This window comes from Phaenicophaeus curvirostris, unplaced genomic scaffold (genome assembly GCF_032191515.1).
Source record: "Phaenicophaeus curvirostris isolate KB17595 unplaced genomic scaffold, BPBGC_Pcur_1.0 scaffold_46, whole genome shotgun sequence".
Classification (NCBI taxonomy): Eukaryota; Metazoa; Chordata; class Aves; order Cuculiformes; family Cuculidae; genus Phaenicophaeus; species Phaenicophaeus curvirostris.
In genome coordinates, this window is record NW_027206669.1 from 1174342 (window position 1) to 1190984 (window position 16643).

At 40.3% G+C, this 16643-nt stretch overlaps 1 protein-coding gene across 1 annotated transcript in view; it reads right to left on the reverse strand.

The window, feature by feature from the left end:
• Positions 1–12641, reverse strand: part of LOC138733922 (uncharacterized) — a 58376-nt gene extending 45735 nt beyond the window's left edge. The window contains 12 exon segments of the mRNA XM_069881439.1: positions 260–429; positions 1477–1617; positions 2387–2490; positions 3504–3586; positions 3588–3653; positions 4471–4551; positions 5654–5770; positions 6637–6768; positions 7503–7582; positions 8478–8537; positions 10287–10437; positions 12594–12641. Coding sequence (XP_069737540.1) covers positions 260–429; positions 1477–1617; positions 2387–2490; positions 3504–3586; positions 3588–3653; positions 4471–4551; positions 5654–5770; positions 6637–6768; positions 7503–7582; positions 8478–8537; positions 10287–10437; positions 12594–12641 — 1233 coding nt within the window.
• Between the last annotated feature and the right edge of the window lie 4002 nt (positions 12642–16643).

Here is a 16643-nt window from a genome sequence, read left to right on the forward strand (position 1 = left end):
CTACACATGAAGTGCCTGCAAGCTGTACAAGTTTTAAGAAGCAACATTTGGCTTTCTCTGTAATCAAACAAGAAGATTGCTTTTGCCAGATTTCTGAGCAGGTGGTAGGATACTAAAAGTTGATGTTTATGGATGGAGTAGATATTTTGAGTGCAGAGATGACTTTTTATGATAATATCCTGCTATATTAACTTCAGCTACAGCCTTTGTTTGATGGTATTTAACCATCACCCAAAATAAAGCAGCTTCAGAAAATTACCTTTTCAGTGAGATGATATTTACAGATGAAAAGTCCAGAGGTACAGTAACCATACACAATATTATCCTTCAATCTGACTGCTGAGCTCAAAGGGCAATCCAGATCATAACGCTCCTGTTTAATGGCACTAGCATCAAACATTCCTTGGTCATTAACATACTCATCATTATCTAGAAGCGTGAAAAAAGAAACAGGGAGGAAAAGGCATCATTACCACTAATGCAGGTGCTTCACCCATCAAGTAATTAAGAAAATCAGTCTCAGCAAGGAGTGAGCATTATGTGAGTTTTCAAGGAGACTAGGAATTAAGACACCTAGGTTTGACACTTACTCTGGGGGTCGTGCCAATCTAGCACACTGCAGTGAAGCAGAGAGACAGCTCTAAAGAAGTCCTAGAAACGGTTTAACCACAGTGATGTAATTGTTTGCATACCCTGATTTACCCTGCTCTGCTGTGCCTTAGTTAAATTTATGCATTTAAGACCTCTCATGACAACTGAATTAGTTTTCCACCTGTTTCCAGAAAGTGCCCCGAACTGATCATTCCAAGAATATCAGTTTTCCAGAAGGTGAATGGAAGTTTGCCTTTCTTAGGCGTCCTTAACCCCCCCCCCCCCTTTTCCTCATAGTGACACTTTTCTCATAGAAAGTTTCTTTAACATTTCCTATTGGGACACAAGGTAATATTTTTTAAACACAGTAGACTTTTTCCTTGGTGCTTTTACACAGAAAAGCTATAACAAAGACAGGGAATCACTATTTTTTTAGATAGATCAACCTTTAATATTTTCCTTCTGAGCTATTACATACCTATAATAATTCTTTGAAGAGGCTGGTGGGATTGATTCCCCTTTGAACACCCGATATGCTAGTCTGCAAAAGGGTGATGCCTAGAACAAGGTCTCTGTGACTGGCTTCGGGCATTGCCCACTCAATAGTAATAATAACAGCAATAACAACCACCACCAGTAGAAGTAGTTGTTAAGCGATGGCTTTGTGAATCTGCAAATGAATTACTTCTTCCTTCCTTGGCCTTCCCTTAAAAGATCACATTTTGCAATGATTGAGCTGACTATAAAGCCTACCGAATGCTGTATGAGAAATGATGTCCCAGGAGAATGTACAGAGGAGATGAAGAAAGAGATTAAGATTTGTGTTAATGGATGGCAATAATATGATCTTCCCTTAGAAAAATATCACAGAATATATATTCTTACCTGTTGTGAGTTCTGAAGGTAGATAAAAAACTTCCAGTCTTGCTCTCTGGCCCGCTCCCACATTAAGAAGTGCCGCCACTTCAACTAAGTCCTTGTTGAAGTCAGAAACTACAGAGAGATCCAGCACTTCATCTGCTAAGGCTGAAGCAGGTAGGGAACATCAATGCAAATTGTTACTGAATCACGGTAACGTTTTTGCTGAGTTATCACATCAAACAAAGAGACCCATGTTCAGGACACATCTCAGCTCAACCACACAGTTTGGAACTTGCATGAAAATATCAGACAAGCCACAACCTGGTTTTGGAAAGTGCGGCACGCACACAACTTCAGCTAGAGGCATCCAGCACTGAGAGTGCTAAGTGTTACTATGACATTAAACATTCAAATATGACTTTACATCCAGCTTGAACTGTAGCAATTTTGAGGTTCTCTGCTGATAACCACCACTTAAAGTTATGATGAAGTTCTATACTTATAGATGCGATCTGTAAGTATAACGTTAGTGGAATTGAGAGGCTGCAAAAACAAATACACAAATTTCTGAAGAATTATTCTGTGACTTAAAATTCCATCATTTTTATTCTTTAGCATCCAGCAGCAAAGCTGACAGTTCCAGCAGTCCTCACGTTAAAGATGTCCGGGGCAGGCAATTGCACCCAGCTATCATGACCTATGGATTTTTACTCTAAATTCTCTCAAGATGAGCCACAAAAGTCTTAAGTTCTTTGCCACTACTATTCCTTTTGTGCTGGAGTTGTGATCAGCTGGTTAGCTAATCCATTCTCTTCCCTCTGACTTACCTGCTCCTTTGCTAACTAAAACTAAATAAAAAAAAAAAAAAGCAAGTACACCTAAAATACAGTAAATAGTGAAAACACAGTGTAGTTAATGCTGTAACATTTATTACCTACATATCCAAGAACTTGGAATAATTTTGAAGGCCGGGCATCTAGAATAAAGATATGTCCTTCTGCAGCCCTAGTGATGAGGAACCGGCCACTCTGGTCATAACTAGGTGAAAAAAAAATCCAAATAGAAAACAGCTCAATAAAAAGAGTCAAATAATTCCACTCCAATAACTCTGCTGACTTCACTGAGAGCATAAACGCAACTGAAATTTCAGCTTCTAGGTTTACAGGATTAGGGTCTGATATAAAGTGCAGTTATGAGTGCAATTTCTAATTGTGTGGGTGGTCAATCTAAAGCTAACGATGCTCCATAGCAGTCTGTTAACAACTTCAGCAAATCTTTAATGAAGTTTATGTTTTTAAAAATAAAACGGCTATACAGATTTTGATATTATTTTTAATAGACATGGCTCTGTTTATATTGATTTGACCTTGAATGAGTTGCTTTCCGTATCTATTTTTAATGTTTTATCTTAGGTAGCTGTGGAAAGTGATCACATCTGAGTCTCCAAATAACAGGCAGACTAATATTAAAGTTTAACTGTTCAATATCCATTTTATTTTTTAAAAAGTAGAAGTAAAATACTCTCAGATTTTTCAATAATGGAAAAAAGCAACCAACCAAACAAAAAAAGCCTTTTAGATCACTAGAGCTTATTACAGGAGGACTGGTAAATTCCAGAACAGTGAGCAAATGAATAATTAACAATGGTAATAAAAATCCACCGTATAAAAAGGGATGACCAAAAGGCTTATACTTAATTTCACAAAAACTTAAATTTACTTCTAGTGAGAAATGGCCCTCTAAAGTTGGATACATGGAATTGTGCATAATTATTGCACACAGTGATCTGCCAGAAAGGATCTTATACATGAGTATTTTCAGTGCTCAGTTAAACCTTCTTAAAATACAGGTTTATTATATTTCTCTCATATAAATCCTGCCACTACCTCTCTTGCAAGCAATTCAGAATATGTTGGAAAATAATTGAAACCATCAAAATATTTTACTTTGTTATTTTTGGAATCAAAGCTTGAACAGTTTTTTTGTTCAACTAACAGCGTTACTCAAGAAACAGATTGACAATATTACTGCCCCTGCTGCTTCATACTTACTGCAAAGACAACACTGGAAATTTGGAAAGAAAAATTCTGTGAACAACCCGTGGAGCTTCAGCTTTGGTAACATCAAGAAAATAAGATTTGACCTCTTATGGTCCCAACAGCAACGCTGCTGGAGGAGGGACAGCAAGCCATAGCTGTTGCCTAGTTGAGAAACAAAATATGATTAACAGTTCCATACCTTTTTTTACAACTATTCTGTATGTTAGTATGCGACTTCTTTTACTATTTAGAAGTCCCTAAAATTTGAAGAAGAAACCTCAAATGGTTCAGCTAAAAAACTTGTTTTTAACAAAGTATTTTAGAGACGTCTTGGCTTTTTTCCCTATGCTCTGTATCTACATATCAAAAGCCAATTCTGCACTCCTCAGAAAAAAATCATTATATCCACATTTAAAGTGAAATAAGTCCCACCTCAATGAAACAGTGAGTGCATTGTTATGTGTACAGCTCTTACAGAAAGGGATGAGTCTCTTACTGTGTCAGATTTCAGGGTTTGAATGCATCTTAAATCAGGACAAAGCATTAACAGTTTTAAATACTTTTATCAACTCAGTTTCAAGAGCCTGGTCATTCAAGGCATTTAGTTTTTACAGACTCAAAACTTTTCCATTCAGTTCTGACACTCATTAAAAATAAATATTTCATCAAATATTATAAAAATTTAGATTGTTATTTACAAATATGTGCTTAAAGACACATCACTACAACAACCCAAACCATTCAATGATTCTATGACATGAGGTTGACATGTTGCCTCTGCTTTATGGCCCAGTTCAATAGATGATTAGTTCAAGTAAACGTAATATTTTTAAATCTCTTTCATGGGTTGTACAGAGACACTACTGATCTTTCCTCACCACAGGTTGATCCAAATCTGTGGAATATTATGCTATGAATTAAGAAATACTAAAGAAAACTTCAAGCATCAGTCACTAAATGAGCTCCTGGTTGCGTGTACCTGAATATCAAGGTTGAGCTTGCTGAGGCAAGTTCCATCTTCCAGGAACCAAACTTGTACTTCACCTGAAATTGTTACAGACTATTGAACAGAGAAAAAAACATAGTCAAAAGAGAGTGGAATAACCAAATAGTCTGGAAATGACTAGTGATCTTTTATAGAATATAAATTCAAATAGTGTCTGAGCAGAGCAGATCAAGGATTACTAGTTTTGCTTGAAATTACCTTGAATTCCCTTTAAGTCCAGTTGCTGCAAGGTACGCCTACCTACGGAAAATGTGTAATCATTTCTGTGAATTGATGCAAATACAGGAATGTTTTTTAAGCAGAATGAGACAATCTAGGGCAAAACATGTAAGCTTGATCAATATTAGCACTCCCACCATTCAGCCTGCAATAGAAAACCTGCTTATCATTTTGTTTGCACAGGAAAGGGCTTAAGGTGACATCTGGTTTTCTCACATGAAAAATTATGTGTATCATGTTTTTGAGGCCTTCTTATAACCAGGAAATTTTATAATTCCACAGTGAAGTGTGGCTAGAGATCAATCAACCCTCACATCACTCATTCAGACTCAGGTAAAATTTGTCATTCCCATGTTACTGACAAACAAACAGATTATCAGCAAAACTAATTGATTCACACCCCAGAATTTCAGGGCTGGCTACTTGAAGAATTCATGGCCTTGAGATGAATCAGAGTTGCGGGAGTCCAAGACACAGGAGGAAAGCAAGGAATATTTCAGAATGAACAGATCCATGAGTAATGCCTCGTTGTCCCTGGACCTGGGACAAAGGCATCTCTCAGGCTATTCCAGTTTGTGCTGGAGGCTGAAAAGATCAGCAGGGATTCCTTGTTCCGACATCTGTTCTCTGAATTGAATCAACCTTTTGCTCAGCTGTGTTCCTGACCACTAGTGAGACAGCAAATAAACAGCAGAACCATACAACATTTTAGCAGCCTGCGAATTATCCACCCTGCATTCCAGGGCAAGTTCTGACCCTTTTATAGGCCATACCTGAATTAATGCCATTTAATTCCGTAATGAGAAGGTTTTCCACAACTGTAACAAACACCAGAACAGTCACGATCTCTGCAAGGCTTTTGATTTTGTGTCTTACCAACGTTTTGGTCATCTGAAAAGAGCCACAATTATATATAAGGAAGAAAATAATTACTTACCACACAGTACTTGTCCCCTGGAGTAAGAAAATCAGCTGTCAGGAAACAACTACTGCATGTGTCCAGGAGTTTGACAGCTTCTCCACTGTGGGCAGGTTTGTAAGCATAGACTGTCCCCTGACAGACAGAGAGAGATAATCCATCCCTGGGCTATGAGACTTCTCATTAAAAGCTGTCAAAGACTTCAAGAAAAAATACTCATCTTCCTGAGCTCTTTAAAGTTTCATACTCTACTCTAAATTGAGGTAAAAAGTGCCCAGTAGAATTCAACTGAATTTAGTAAATTATATAAATTTACACTAGCTGAAAATCAGGATGGTTCATTTGAGAGTGATCCAGCTAGTCACGTTTCCAAGTTTTGTTTCTCATAACTGCTTTAATTTAAAACCACCCTATTTCGTATTGCTCCAGAAACCAATCAATATTCTAAAGCAACATAAAACACAAATAATAAATCTTAAGCTTCAAAAGATGTTTTTATCTAAAGACCTCAAAACCTTTTAGAAACAATTCATAACTAATGTAGACATAGATTTTAGAACTTCTCTACGCATTTTACAAAAGGAGAGTGAAATCAGAGACAAAGTGTGACCAAAGTTACCCCCACAAAAAAACCCAAACAAACCACATTTAAATGCCAATTTAAATTATTAAAGGTCTGGAAAACCAGGGATAATTTGAGGATTTGGGACTCTTGTGTAAGATTTCTGGACATCAGGCTGGTCAAAGAAGGATCTTTGACTGGGTGGCCAGACAAATTCAGATAGATGCACAGAACAAGTCTCCCGCATAGCCACAGTAGGTCTGATGTACCCAAGGCCCAAGATTTCATTGCAAACACAAGATGGGCTAAGTTTACCTCTGGTATAATTTGTTGACTTGTGTGATTACATTACAGACATTTCATACTGGCAGTGCCAGCATGCACATACAGAATAAAAGGAACATGCCATTATATAATGCCGTTATCTCAAATGCTATACCTGGTCAGTGACAAGCAGAAGCACAGCGTAATCAGGTGAGAATATGAGGCTGGATATGGGTTTTAAGATATCAACGCAGATTTTCGTCTCATACTGCAGATCTTTGATGTGATAAAAGAATAAAACGCCCCCCTGTGCAGAAAAGTACAAATCCACATCAGGTCAAGGTCAATTATCCCAGCCTGAAGGTCAATTATCCCACCCACTCTGGCAAACTGAACTGGCAAAACCTTCTGAAATTCTCTGGAGCAAGTGTGTTTAACTGTATCCCATTGCTAATGGTCTCATCTGCCTTCATGACGTTTAAATCCAGATGACTCTTATCCTGCATAACGCATTTTTTGAAAAATCAAGGTGTTTTTTAATACAAGTCTTACTAACAGTCCATGTTTGATAACAGACTCTCTCATTAGTAAACACTTGAGATTCCACATTGTTTCTTTTGTGACAGTATAGGGATTTGTCCCTCTCTTAAGCAGCACTGTATAATGTAATCATCATTTTGGATTAAATATTGAGTGAGATTCAGCACAAAACAATTTGGTGGTTCTCTTGGTCATTTTTTTCTCCTCTCCTATTTTTTGTCCATCCTTCTTTCCTGTTCCTCTAGAACTCTCTTTGCCTTTTGTTAAAAATAGTATTGTCCTCTTTGGTTCCTTCTTTGACTTAAAAAATGGAATCTCTTCCCTCCCTGCTCCTTTCTGAGTTCTTGTCTCAAGTTCTAACAAAGAAGATATATGACAAAACCAGAGAGGACCTCCACTTTTTTTCTGACTTCTGTCTTTGCAGTGAGCTCTGCAAATACACTCCATTTGAATGCTTTTTGATTTTCACACAATAAGTTACAAGCATAAAGGATGCCTTACATTTCCAGCTGCATACAGTCCCCCGTTACAAAATGCCATGGCAAATAAAACTGATTGTTGTGGATCCTCTGGTTTGCCACCTGAAAGCACAAAGGCAACAAGAAACATCAAGTTTAATTCATTGCAACCATGTGTCCCAACTTCAAATCTGAGATGATTTACTACTTGTGAGTAAAAAGGCTCAACGGGCTATATATTCTTTGGACTTTGTGCTGTGATGATGAAGGACAAGGCTGGTACACATAATTTAAAGTGACAGTACTACTGTGGTCTGATGAATTAGAAATTAATTTGAGAAATCAAAACTTGTCCCAATGTCTGGCAACCTTCACTGTGGAAGTATTTTTTTTCCCTAATTTCTACTCAGAATTTCCATTGATGCAAACTGTGCCCTTTGCCTGTCAGGTTCCATCCTGTCTGTAACCTTTCATGAGTAGCTGAAGCAACAGTAAAATCCCCCATTTCCTTTCCACTGGGCTGAAGAGAGTTCTCACAGCCCATCTTTGTATGACACACGCAGACTCTGCAATAATCTTTGTGGCCCTGTGCTGAACTTTGTCCACTACGTGAATGCCTTTTTTGTATTGTGGAGCCCAAAACAAAACATTTGAAACAAACCCTAAATCCTAACTCAACTAAATCACAAGTGATTGCAGTTCTAAACAAAGTTACTAAAACTAAGCAGTAGAGAACCCATTCTAGCATCACTTATTCCAATTTAAACTAGAATGAACAGAAATTATTTCCCTGCCACTGTTTTTCCAGAGGCTATTCATTTGGCTGTCTACTAGCACAAAAGCTATTAATCATTTCTCCTGTAAACATATAAAAGGTTGCCATTGATGTGTCTTACAGAGGTCAGTGTGAGCTGAGTTTTTCTAACCAGTGGCTTCCTGCTGTACTCACGTATTATTACTCCCAGACATCATTGATGCTGGCTAAAAATCAATTAGCTTGATTTGAACATGGAAATACCTTTCTTTTTCTGCGCTCCTCGAACATATGACACGATGTCTGACACTTTACACACGTATTCTGCACAAAAGAAAACAATATATAACGTCAACCTTGTTTATATGTCAGTATTGCAATAAAAGTCAGTTATAGCCCAGTCTACTGAACAAAAGGTGAAGTTTGGTATATTGAATCAAAAATGTGCATTCTTCTCCAATATCCACCATCTCTGTCATTTATGCATCTGAGCTGGCACAGTCGTTACGTGGTTCAGCTTACAGCTATAAAAGGGAGATAGTCATACATGGACTGTGATCCAGATGCAGATTTATCTATCTTCTAGTGCTAAGTTCTGGTTTTGTTATTTCCATTCATAATTTTTTAATTAGATTTACTTACAAAGGAAAGTTTAGCCAGCCTGAAAATTGCCCAAGTGAAATGTTGTGGCTGCTTACGGTTCTGTTTGCAAAACCATAACAGGAGCTTGGCACGTGCTTCGAGTTGGACACACATGTAAGCATTCTGCTGAGCAGATACAGATTGCAGTACATCTTAAATTAAGCAGAAGCTTCAGTAAAATACGAATACAGACAGTGTTCTCACACAGATTTAGGACAGGACTCAAAGAATACACAAGTGGAGGAAAATCCCAAATGGCAAAAATTCTTATTGCCTTCTAACGAACTGGCAAACCATTTCTGGTCACGCCTCAGCTTTATATTTGTTTGTGATTTTCAGCTCTTGATATGGCAAACTTAAGAGTTTGATGGTTTCAAAAACAGAGGAATAGTGCTGGTTTGCTGATTTTTTTTTCAGAGCTGCCTTCCATTTCTGTGCTGACTATCAAAACTGGATAGAGATACAGAACTTTGGGAAAGTCAGGGATATTTACAGCAGCTTAAAAAAATAATGTATTACATGGCAAAAGAAGAAAACAAGATTATCATCAGCCTGTCCATTAACACTGATTCAGTGTTTATTAAACATTGCTATGCTGGTCTACAGAAGGATATTATCCAGTTCTAGTGATAGAAATAATAATTTTTCACGGAAAGGGTCATTGGGCACTGGCAGAGGCTGCCCAGGGAGGGGGTTGAGTCACCTTCCTTGGAGGGGTTTAAGGGACGGGTGGATGAGGTGCTGAGGGACATGGGTTAGTGCTTGATGGGAATGGTTGGACTCAGTGATCTGGTGGGTCTTTTCCAACCTGGTGATTCTATGATTCTATGAAGTCAAAGACGTCTTCTGTTCACTTTCTGTGCTTCATATGTAATGCATTAATGCCTGATAATCTTTATAGACTTGTTTTGAATACAAAATAGTTCCTATAATTGCTGACCTTAAGGAATTCTATTAAGCAATATTACGTCAAATTTGGTTTCGTTTTTTAAAGATTCATCATGAGCTCATCTGTTCTAACATCATCTACCGTATCAGAGGAGGACAGTCCAATATTTCATGCAAAATAAAATGCATTACTGGTGCTTAACTAACAGTAAAAATACATATAGCTGGTATATTAATAGTTTATTGTTAACCTAGTAGGGCTGGTTAATAAGATCAGGACTGCTGTAACTATTGTTCATTTTATCAATTTTGATGTATTTAGAAGTTTTTCTTTTTTTTTTTCCAAAAAAAAATGAAAGCAAATTGTTGGGTGCTAAAGAAACCCACCCAGAAGTTCTGAATGTTTATCCTACTAATAAAAGAAATATGTCTTTACAATTTCTGTAAGATATACAATAGCAGAACAGCAGAAAGCAAAAAAAGCTTTCACCTATCCTTTTTCCTCCCTACTTGAATAAAAGACACCACACAGCTATTTCTTACCAGGGAGAGGTTTTTGTTGAAGAACAGAAACACTGCCTCTCTCAGCATCAATTGCCATAACATATCCTTCCTTACAGCCCAAGTAAATCTCTGAGGTCGCAGTCCAGCAGTGGGCAGTAGGATGCACTGACGGCTTAGCAGAATCTCTTGGCTTCAGCAAAAAAAATAAACAAGTTCAATTAACGATTGACAAATATCTGTACAAGCAGTTACGTACATTTTACAGCAAAAAAAAAAAAAAAAAGAGCACTCCCTCATAGAGCCTGAGCACCTGTATAACTTCAGTCCTATTTATTCAGTTAGTCCTTCACTGAGGGGAGTAATTTGAAAAACGAGAACATTCTCCAGAGAAGTCTGTCTGGAGACAGTGGTGGAGAACTCACCTCTCTCTCTAGAAGCTTGTCTGAATGATGAATTATATTTTCATTTTAAAATTACATATTTTAAAATTTGAATTTATCTGAATTTATTCTCCAGCGCTTGTGTCTGTTACAGGTTTGTCCCCTAGCTTGGAATCCATCCGGTACTTTCCCTACCCTTGCAACAATGCTGACCCACCATAACCAATATTTTAATGATAAAATTATGATAAAATTCAACACTCTGAGACCCCAGAAGTTTGTTGTGGTTTTTTTTTAATGTCAGAATAGCACTGGAAGCCCAAATTGAAATGGTTACCCACTATTATCTCACCCTGACAAATGTTTTTCAAATTACTTTTCAACATAGTCTTCCACTGCATAGACATTACTTGCACATGTGGTCTTGCATACTTGGCAGTACTAAAGCACACTTTGTTTGAATAGTTTAGCGTATCATATAATCCAAATTACTCTGTAAAACAGCTCTGTCAACCTTTGTGTCATCTGCAAATTAGTTCCAGAAATATCCTTGCCACAGACTTTGCATGTGCCTTGAATTTCATTTCACTGAAATAAATCTCATAAATCTATCATTCTCAAATCAGGAAGAACAGAAATTCACCATTAAATGTTATTAAAGACAGTGATCTGCTCAAATACAATAGTAATAGGGGTCATATAAATACCACGATAGAAAGAAATAGATGGAACAGGGTTTGGGGAGGGGAAAAGGGGAAGAAAACACAAGAAAACCTTGTAAGAACATTTAAGAGAAGATCCAAAGCATGTGAGCAGAAGTGGTGAGGAACACTAGACAATAAGATGGATGAAAAAGAATGAAGAGTCTGTAATTCTATAAAACAACACCTGCTGTCTCAATAAAGGTTCTATAAAAAGGAAATATAGGTGGACTTGGGATGAAAACATAGGACAGAGATTCATAAGCGCCTAGATGTTGCTAGTAAAATATGCCAAGGGCTGGCTACATGATTCTGCGTAAGAAGCCTACTCTCTATTTATGCTTACAAAGCATTTTGAATTTCTCAGCGGGGAAATGTTACAGAAATAAAGTATATTAATATTTACTTTATAAATCAAATAGGACTAACAGTAATAAATCTATAACAAATGGGGCTTTACATCACCCAGAAAAACATTTAATATAGGCATTTTTGCTGATTTTATGACTCTTGAACATCACAAATCTTTGGGAAGGCTGCAACTGAGCTCCTGTGAATCAGGAGCTTTCTGTGTAAAGATGACTTCTATAATATTCCTTTGTACCTGCTGCCATGACTGTCTTAACACATAAACTAAATAAAATATGGAAAACTGAGGATGAGATTGTGTAAATTCTAAACTAGGTTGCTTCCTGAACTGCGCATTAGTAAGGTGGTGTATAAAATTATAATAATGATGATGATGATAATGCTGTCTTTCTTTGAGCTTCTCTCCCTTTTAAGTAGCAACTCTTCAGAGAAAAAAAATCCATGATGGATCCTTGTAATGAAAAGTTTTATAAAAGGACAATTAAATAAAATTGGTACTGGATGCCAAGAGGACTCAAGTGGTTGTGTCATGGCAAAGCATATTCAGAAACCTCAGGTCCCAAATGTAAGAAATATTGTAACAAAACTAAATTAATCTAATGGAAGAAAGAATAAGATTGAAAGCTGTAGGATAGTTCCATTCCTTTCCCTCTGCTGCCCCGTTGTGGTTAACACTTTGGTAAATACCCAGCCACAGGGTCTTGTTCTAGAGCCTGGAATCCTAACACATTTCAAAGGAGCCAACGAGAGCATTGGCAGTGGTCTTGCTTTTCTTTCTTGCCTCTCACACATTCTTTAGGAGTTGGCTACAGCTTCTAAGGGCCATGGACTACAGGTTGAGGACAAATCCCTTAAATGACAATCTAAATAATTGGTCCTCCACTTTGGATGCTTACATCAATGGGGAAAACATTGATCTCAGGGGACACTAATAGTGGTGCCATTTAGGGTATTATAAAGGGAACAAGTCCCCCACACCACTGGTGGGTTATCACACTTCACTGCCAGGGCCACCCTGGGGTCTCGCCCCCAGAGGGTGGTCCTTGCTGTCCCTGAGATATGGGCAGGTTCGACTGGACCGCTGGTTGAGCCATAAAGTTGGTTGCTTGTCGGGGGGGCTGCAGGTTCAGGGGTGCTTCGCCCCATTCGGGGTTGGCATAGTTGGGCCGCCTGGTGTCCCAAGTGGGAGAGAGCCGTGCGCGGCCCAGGTGCCCTCTCCCCCTCCCGTTTCCCTGAGTTTTAGAGCTGCATTCCTTGGCAAAGTGCCCTTGCTTCCCGCAGACCCAACACGGTCCTCTGGGTCGATTCTGGCGCAGGGGGAATGCTGTTGGCAAGTCATGAAACCGAGGGCAGTTTGTTACAACGTGACCCACCTGGCCACATTTAGAGCATGCCATCACGTTGGCTATTGCAGTGCTAACGGCCATCTGGATTGGGGCTAGACGCTCTTCCCTCGCGACATGCTTGATCATGTCTGCGATACTCGACCCCACCGGCAATGACCGCAGAATTTCTTTGGTTGCCGAGTTGCACTGCTGACGCAAGCATTCTGCTACCACCGGGCCTTTTGCTTCCGCAGGCAGGCTCGAAGAGTCGACTGCTGCCTGGAGACGGTCCACGAATTGTGTGAAACTCTCACTTTCACTTTGTTTTATCGTGGACCATGGTGATGGCTTGGCGATGACTCTAGAAGCTGTGCGAATGGCTTCTCTGGCCGCACGGGTAGTTGCCATGACTTCATGGGCCCGCAGGCCCTGAGCTTGCGCCTGAGGGGTGATCATGGTTGGGTCTGTTCCCATGAGCCGCTGCAGGCTGGAGCCGTGCAGTGGGTGATCTGCCCCAGCTACTTGGGCCAGCTGCTTTACGCAGTTGTCCTCCCATTCTTGTTTGAACACAATCATCCCTGCCCCGTCCAATATTAATCTGCAAGCTTGTTTTATATCAAAGGGCAGCATGTCATCTCCACCGAAAACGCTGTCTATGAGGGTGGAGACCATGGCAGAATTAAGTCCTTTATCTGCAATTGCTTTAACAATTGCTTGTATGTCCTTAGGGTTTATTGGTGAGTGGACCCTCTGTCCCCCGTCTGTGACCCGAACCGGGAATGCTAGCTTGGCCGATGGGGCCCAATCGGCACATGCCATCTTTATTTTTCTCCAATCCGTGAGAGGGATTTGTCCCCCTCTCGGCTTTTCTTTAATTTGAGTGGGGATGCGTCGGCTTTTAACTCTATGCACCCCCACTTCCTCCTCCTCTGAGCTCGAGTCGGTTGTGACCCACCCGCCCGGACTAGCGTCCGAGCCGGAGTCAGAACTCGACTGACCGGTCACTTCCGGGCCCCGAGCTCCTTCTGTCGGGCCCCGGCCCCGCCCACCTCCCTTGCGGGTGGGGCCGCCCCCTCCCCGCGGCTCGCCCCGCCTGCTGCTCGGAGCAGACGGGCGCTGACTGGCTCTCCGCCCCTCGCGGGCACCACCCTTCTCTTTTATGTTCTCCTCCCCCTCACGCTCGCACGCGCCGTTCAATTCCAGCGCTACCTCCCTGTTCCCGCCGCGAGCGTTCTCACCCCGCCTTTCCCGCTCGGCGCCATCTTGGGCCGCATAAGGTGGCGGCCTTTCCGAGATTGCCTCGGGCTCCGCTTTTCCAGCGGCGCCCCCGGCCTCCCCGGCCAACCCGCCCCAGAAGGATTCCGCTCGTTTCTGTCCCTCCGTAAGCGGGCCGGGGTTTGAGGATTGAGGGGACGCATCCCCCTCTCGCAAACATTTAGATTCTGCATAATCATCACCACGTGGGGGGGGCAGAGTCCGCGGGGCCGGGGTGGAGAATATCCACCGGCTGGTCAATGACCCCAAGCTCTAAAAGTCTCGCAACGGCGAGAATAAAATCTTTAGGCTTACACTCTGTCTTATATAATTGCGATACGACCTTCACAAGGGCTTCCATCTTCCTTGCGGGTCCGGGAGCGTCCTCCCCGCCGGGCTGGTCCAGCCGCACCGGCCGTCGTTCACCCGATTCCAAGCGACTTCCCGATTCCCGGAGCTCCTTCCCGGCCCCCGGGTTTCGGCACCACCCCCGCCTTCGGGGGGCGTTGCCTCCGGAGGCGTGGCGACCTGGTTCAGTTTCCTGGATGGAAGCTTTAAGTTTCTTCAGTTCATCTTCCAGTGCCTGGAGAAGGGAAGGACAAGAGCAGCAATATCATATCTAGAAGAACAAAGAAGCTCAGATACTGTAGAATGAAAATATGGAATTGTATCCTTTAGCCAAAAGGTCCCAGAAATTATTTGTTTGGAAGGAGAGTGCTGCCAGGCTACCGAGTTATGTTGTCCAAATACGACTTCGAAGAATAAAAAGAGTTGTAAGCAAGCAATATTGTGACATTCTGAATTTTTTCAACTTTGTCAGTATGCCAGGGCAAGCCTCTTCAAGAACAGAGAAGACAAGTTCTTAAGAAGACAAACATATGTATAAATACATAGCCTGGTATTTTGAGAATCTCAGCACATGCACAAGGAGGTTACAATCATAGAATCATAGAATGGTTGCCCTGGAAGGGATCATGAAGATAGCTAGTCCAACCCCCCTGCAGTGAGCACGGACATCTTCAACTCGATATCAGAGTCCCATCCAACCTGACCTTGAATGTTCCCAGTGTTGGGGCATCTTTATACACTGCTCAGAAAATAATTTATTCATTTACACGTATTTTATTCACATGAAAGGAAATCTGTATATCTTTTGCTCAAAGCTCATGTATCTCTGTCTCTGGAAAACTGAGATTTACACCTTCACGCTTTTAAGCTGAACAAACAGCTTGCTAGAACTTTTCCACACCATCTGTTAGGAATTGCTCTTGACATTCTAAAACAATATGGGAATGCATGGCTGCAAATGTAGACTGATAAAGGGAGAGAACAACTCCAACAGATGACGAAAACCGAATGCCTTAATATTTTTTTTGGTATGGACAGAGGAAAGGTAATTTTTTTTTTTTTTTGTAATGAAACCACACCAAAATCATAATCATTCTGATAAAATCCATTCACATTAATATGCTAATTTTTCCTGTGAAGGAGAACTAGATCCCATTTCCCTTCATAGCATTTCTATTATTCTGAACTGAATGTGGTCAGAAGCAACCTTCAAACTCAAATGCAGCTTGCGTGTGTGCTGCATTGTTGTTTCACCATTACCTTGACCCTGCACTTGAACTCCGTAGAACTATCAGATCCGAAAATATCAAGAAGTATACTGGAAAAATAAAGAATTTTACATACCAGCTCCTCAGTTTCCATTTTATTTCTTCTAGCTAGACAAAAGCGTTCCCATATAGATGGGTCTAAGCCATTAGGCATGTACTCAGGACTATCCAGTTCATCCATGGATTTCCTTAACAGGGTACGTGCATCTTTGTAATCTTCAGCTGAGCCTGAACAATTGCCATACGGGTTTGCAGTGTCAAAGGCCATTTCTGTCACTGGGGCCCTAGTGCACATATAGAGTACATAAAATATTTACTTTTTATTATCTCTTGCACAAAAGAAGTGCAAAAACAACTATGAACATTTCATTCTTTCAAGTTCCTAGCAAAGAACAAATAGGTAAGACTGCATCTTACACAAAATAAGAATATATGTTTTTGAAACCTCATGATTATTTAGATTGCATTTAAAATAGATTGTGGGGGGTGAATGAGGAAATATAAGTACTCAAAAAAGCAATTGTTAAATAGCCAATAAAAAGCAGGCAGCCCACTGATTATCAAAATAATTTTGACCATTGAAATAAATAGCATTCTCATTCTTGACTCCCAAGAAACACCAATATTTAAGCAGATGGCATCAGGAGGATCTTACTCTGGTCGACGTTTGTAAAGTTGGGAAAGTTCATTAAGGAGATCAGCAGGTAGGTCAGCAAACTCCTTTGTAAAACCACATTCCAGTTTCTAGGAG